Source organism: Kryptolebias marmoratus, linkage group LG8, assembly GCF_001649575.2.
Source record: "Kryptolebias marmoratus isolate JLee-2015 linkage group LG8, ASM164957v2, whole genome shotgun sequence".
Classification (NCBI taxonomy): Eukaryota; Metazoa; Chordata; class Actinopteri; order Cyprinodontiformes; family Rivulidae; genus Kryptolebias; species Kryptolebias marmoratus.
The window spans coordinates 21,775,982-21,781,981 of record NC_051437.1 but is presented as its reverse complement, the minus strand read 5'-3'; the positions used below and the strand labels follow the sequence as shown (position 1 = coordinate 21,781,981).

The window sequence follows — 6,000 nt, the reverse complement described above, 5'->3', positions numbered from 1 at the left end:
GAGTTTAGAAATAGGCAGAAGACAGCAAAATCAAATATTTAGAGTGGTTCAGCCAAAATTTATGGGACTATGTTTGGAAAGGGGAATTCCACTTCAAATATTGTCAGTAAGATGCAGAAAAGGACTAATCTCAATAACATTTAGAGCAACAAAACAAATATGAAATTATTCCATTATTGTTGGAAATGATTTTGCATGTGACAATTACCCTAAAAACAAACAAACAAACAAACCACCACAACAACAACAAAACAATTAGAAACACTAAAAACTTCTGGGCTGAAAACAACTTATTTTTTATCCCAGCGCTTTTACCCAGGATAGTTTTAACTAAGTAGTGTTGGGTTATCTGACTGAAAATCGATACCTAAAACTTGGTTAAAATGACTAATTTGTTGAACTAAAGCTACTAGAAAGCGACTAAAAGCCAAAATCTGCCTTTTTAGACAGTCACAACTTGGGTTGGCACTAACTAGCTCTCACTAACAATTATTAGCTCAACTAAGACCAATCAGTGTTATTTTAGGAAACCAAACCAGTCAGGTTAAACATCTTCTGACAGGTTGTTCTTATCTTTATTACATTTTAAAGCAGAGGTCCAGTCAGGTTTAATTTGGTCAGCTTCTGGTTCAAAATGGCGGACTGTGAAGAAAGACGGCTCATCACCGACCCAACCACTGGATCTTAGAGGCAGATAAAAATATTTAATCCTTTGATAATTACTTTGGCCATTTTATTTTATGCGCGGATCTAAAAGAAGTGCTGCTAATTTAAACTTATTAGCGATCTGAACAGTTTATTGATGATAAGGGGCTGACATAAACCCAGACTAGCCTGGTTATTATGAGATGAAACTAATTTGCTATAATCAGTCTCCATAAGTCACTGATTTGCGCTCGTTGCGCATCCCCGCTGCGCGCTCCCGCTGCCCTGTGGACTCGACCAGCGGCTCCAGAGGGACTCTGCTCTGTGACCAGGACAGCAGGAGTCCACGGAGACCCCCCACTCACTCGTCCGGGTGGATCCACGGTCAGTGGCGGCTTTTTGCAGCCTGTGGAGTCTGCTGTAAAACCACCACACATGAACCAAAGGAGCGGAAGGTAGAGAGCAACATTAAATGTATCTCTAATTAGCTAATCTGTTAAAAATTTAGACAACTGATCTCTTTTTTAAAGCTTAATCTTGTTATGACTGGTAACCACACTGTGTGAGTATACTGATGCTGCACTGAAATTCGTTATAAAATGATTGTGATGGACTTGTCGCATGATGGTGCAAGCTGAGCCAACAATATTTGCCCTTTGAGGCGCATTCATGCGCTGTTTTATTGGGTAAACCTGCAGGTCACGCGTTGGTTTGTTCCATAATGTCAGCAGCAGCCTTTAGGCTCTCTGAAAAACCCACTGCAGTGTTTTAATCTGCACTCACAGAAACAGAAAAGGGTGCTGCACGCAGCAGAAACTCCAGCGTTCAGGATCATATCTGCACTTTTTGCTGCATTATGCTGCGTGTTGCTGGAGATTCTTATTGTGAATGAGGATTAAATCTGCAGAACTGCACCACTTTGATATTCTTGATTTTAATCATAAATGTAAATAATTAAACAAATTTGATCAAATAGTGATGACTTTTTATCACTCAGATCCCAAATTCTTATTGTCCTGTTTCCTAACACACATCAGCACTTAAAAGATTTAAATTAGTTTCTACAAAATCGTGTGGATTCTGTAAAAAATGAACCCTTGTGGCTGTTCTTTTCATCTGAAGCCAACGAGATGGTGATATTCTTTCCTTGCTTTTTGCTCTGGTCAGTCGGGTCAGTTACATAAACTCAAGAGTGATGATGTGATGACACTCTCACACACGCTCACACTCTCTCTCACACACACACAGGATCAGTCTGCTTCAGTGTCACCTCTGCATCCAAATGAACATAATTAAAGATCTGAATCTAGTTAATCATTACGCAGCTCATCATGAGCTCAGGGGAGGCGTTTATGACTAAAAGATTTTTTGAAAAAGTCTGACAGACGCATATTTTTCTACCCTACTTTCTGCAATTATTTGTTTTATAAATAAAGATGTCTTTTAATAAAATACATCTTTATTCAGAAAAGCCAAAACATGCTGTAATACCATAAATCAAAATGATACTGTATTGATTTCAAAACATCAAGCTTCTAATGTAACTAATATTTATTTGATTTTGTATTGACATGTTAGCTTATTTAAAATAAATTAGTCTAAAGTAGAATTTATATTTTCCTATTAGAAAATAATATTTTATATTTTAAAGTGTTTTGGCAGGTAGTTTAAAGAACTTAAGTTTACATATTAAATGAAAAACTCTAAAATGAAACTGTTGGATGTGAAATTTTTAAAAAAATGCCCGAAGCAAGCGTCTTCGTGTAATTTCAAGCCTGATTTTTGATGTGCCGTCCCTGTGACCTGAGCACTGAGGCTTCATTCCTGGAACCAGCTGTTACTGTCCATCTGCTGCTTCTTCAGGCCTTCGTCTTTGCTGTGTGAGCAGGTTATAAATAAGAGGCTGGAGGCTTTTTGCGTGTGTGTGTTTTGTTTGACCAGCTGCTGGTGAGGTTTGTTTGCCTCCTGTTGAGTGCAGGTGTACTCCGTGGCCTCTAGATGATGTTCTCGGGTCTGTTCACCCCCCAAACTAACCCAAACCGGCATTAAACACCACCTGGCTTTTACCTGAAGGGTTTCTGTCCGGATCAGCTTCACCTGCTGCCTGTTTTAAGCCTGGCTCTTTGTTTATTATTGTTCAAAATACTTTGGAATAAAGAAGACAAATCTGAGAGCAGATTGGATCCAGGTTCAGAGTGAACTCACAAAGATTATTCAAAGAAGAAATAAAAAATAAGAAACTTGTATTTTCTGGTTTTTCTGAACTTTTGCAGGTTTTGAAAAATTATACCCTTCTTTTCTTTAAACAGAGAGGAGCATGGGGGAAAATGCCAGGCAGACCATGAGACCTGAAAGCTTCTTACTGAAATTTAAATATGAATAAAATCTTATTCAGAGTATTTAACACAATATTTACTGTGTCATGAACTAAGTGATAATAGGTCTTTTAGAGTTTTTCTACACATTAATTATTGTGAAGTCAAATAGCATGTTGCTACAAGAAATGAAAACTAATTGTAATTTCATTTTAATAACTTCATTTACAGTTGAATAATTTAGAAGAAGAAAAATATCATATTATCACAACATAAAAAACAGAAATAAAAATGCACTGATACTTTCACCGTACAAACCTTCACAGTCCTAGTAATCTATAAGTCAAACCAATAAATAAACCAGTCAAATGTATTAATTAATTAATTAATACATGAATCAATCAGTAAATAAAGGTGTAATACTCAGCCCTGCAGTCATATTTGGAAGGACATTAACCAAGAGATAAGACTGACTTCAGGCTATTCTTCTAAAGAAGTACATGATCAACATATAACAGAAGTGTCCCTGTAATAAAAATATGAAATATAATAATAATAATAATAATAATAATAATAATAATAATAATAATAATAATAATAATAATAATAATAATAATAATAATGGCTACTACAGGTGTTGGCTTCAAAAAGTAAAGTCACCTTTTCTGATGGGTTGTTGTCCCTGTTAACAGTTTCATAGTTAAAATGATATCATGTCATGATTGTGGGTTTTTTGTAACCTAGTCTCTGGTTTGTATTTTCTTTGTAATTTCAGTAGTTTGTAGTTTAGTCTTTGTAGTTGCCCAGTTCTCAGTTTTCACTCACACCTGCTCTGCATCTGATAATCAGCCCAGCTGTTGTTACTCAGTAATCACTCTCTCAGGTGTGTCTCTTCTCCAGTTGTCAGGTCTGAGGTTCTCTCCTCACTGCTGCACTTCAGTTCGCTTCATGCTGCTTCCTGTTGATTTCCATGAGCTGCTGCTGTAGTGTGATTTTAGATGTTGCTCCTTTCTTTATTACAGTTCACTTCTCTTATATTTGCAGGATAATTATCAGTTACTTACTTTGCCCAAGTGTTTAAAACAATACAAATTTATGAAAACACATTTTTAAAAAAAACATGTTTTTGTCTCTGCTAACAATTTGTTCAAGAATTCAGGCCCGTTGTGTCTTGACATAGAAGGTCAGAACCATGTGTGAATCATACTTGAGTCAGAATTTGATCAGAGGTTGGAAAGTCGACCGACTGAGCCAAAGATGACGGTTTATAAAACCTCGCCCGGGGGGCCTGGGGAGGTCAAAGCTGCGAACTGAGAAAGAGTTTTTTTAAACAATGTGATGCATCATGAACTATGGAATATAAGACACCTTTTAAACAAGTTTTAGACTTTCTTGCTAATTATCTGATTGCTACAACCTTTTTCTTTTTTCATTTGTTTTATTTAAACTTTATATTCTTCTCGTCCATTATTCTTCACCTTCATACTGGATCATGTTTCAGTCTTGAAGGCTACACACAGATAAACACCTTCATGAAAACTATATGTTGTTGTTTTTTTTAAATCCAGTTGTGCTGACAGCTCATTATGATTGACCCAAACAGCTCGTGGTGACTGATGGCATGGACTGGTGAGCAGCAGGGTCAGCTCCAGAACAGGCTGTCAGGGGTCACACAGTGAGCTGGGAGCCAAAATAGACACCTCATCTTCTCTCCCCCCAAAGGGTTTATTTGTCTCTCTAAGGCCAGAGCTGTCATTCCTGTAACACAGCAAGTTTCAATTAAAATCTTAACATAACTTTTGGTTCATATGTAATGTAGGTGTTGGGAGTCTATTAATGATGTTTTACATGCCTGTGTGTTTCTTTTCAAAGTATTTATAAGCTTACAGACTTACTTTTGTTGTTTAATGCTAGAAAATATTCAAAAGCACTCAAAACTTAGGTAGATCAACAGGTGGTGATCAGCAGTAACCACTATAACAACCTACTAACTTCTCAATCACAACAAATGCCACACATTTACACCATTTTCAGGAATTATGCACTTACTTTATTACAAAACACACACATAATGATTAAAGCAGCTTCTGTTTAGTTTGATAAGAGGGATATTTTTAGCCTTTAATAGTTTGTTTATTTGAAATCTCTTTTATGGCTCTTTCATTTTAAGATCAGCTTGAGTTGCAGAGGCAAAGTGACATTTAGAGCAAAGAAACAATTCCATGTCTTCTCCACCAGCCACAAATTACAGATGAAGACATAAAAACACAAAAATGAAAAGCTTGGTCTGTTTTTGAGTTACAGCTTTTCTTTTCTTTCCTTTCTTTTTTTTGTTTGCAGAGTTTGCAACAGGCCCTATGAAATCCATTTTGCCCCTTTCTTAAATGTTGCTTTAAAGTATGAAAAAATAAAACTGAATGAATTTTCAGGGCCCTACTTATGGTCACCTGACTCAAAGGGCACTTAGTTAAACCCTTACATTGTTATTTCCTCACATTAATCTTGCTTTGACTTTCTGAGGACGTAAAGGCTCTGTTGAGCATTCCCCTCCTGGTGGGAGATGCTGGTGGTTCAGGAGAGAGCAGCTGAGATGTGGAAACCAAGGAGGCCGAAGGTCTCCACCCTCTCCACCTCCAACCTGTTCATGAAGTTGGACAGTGTTCTATTGACCATCAAAACCTATTGTAAAACTAGACCAAGTGTCCCGGCTTTCTCTTGTTGTGTGGATGTGAAGCCAACAATATGGGAGCTGTTGTTCTTTAGAAAAAATATCTAAAAATTAGTAAAAGCTGGTTAATGTTTATGAAAAGAATTTCCAGAAAATATGAACATGTGTTGCTTTATCACCAAAGGCTCAGACATGGTTTACTGTATTTCTCACACGCTATTAGTAACCCAGCAAATGTCTGCTAGGACCATGAGATTTATGGGGTAATCTTATTGAAGAATCCTAATAAAAAATTGATCCACCTGCAATGTATAAGTTGTGAGAAAGGTTTAGTGTCTAAAAAGAGTGTTGATTGCATCTCAAATGTTTCAT

At 36.7% G+C, this 6,000-nt stretch overlaps 1 protein-coding gene across 1 annotated transcript in view; it reads left to right on the top strand.

The window, feature by feature from the left end:
* The first annotated feature begins 634 nt into the window (after nt 1-634).
* LOC108236835 overlaps nt 635-6,000 on the top strand; it is a 31,114-nt gene continuing 25,748 nt past the window's right edge. Inside the window, exons 1-2 of the mRNA XM_025006288.1 lie at nt 635-644; nt 883-1,100. Of these exons, the coding sequence (XP_024862056.1) occupies nt 635-644; nt 883-1,100 (228 nt within the window). The remainder of the gene's footprint in view (nt 645-882; nt 1,101-6,000) is intronic.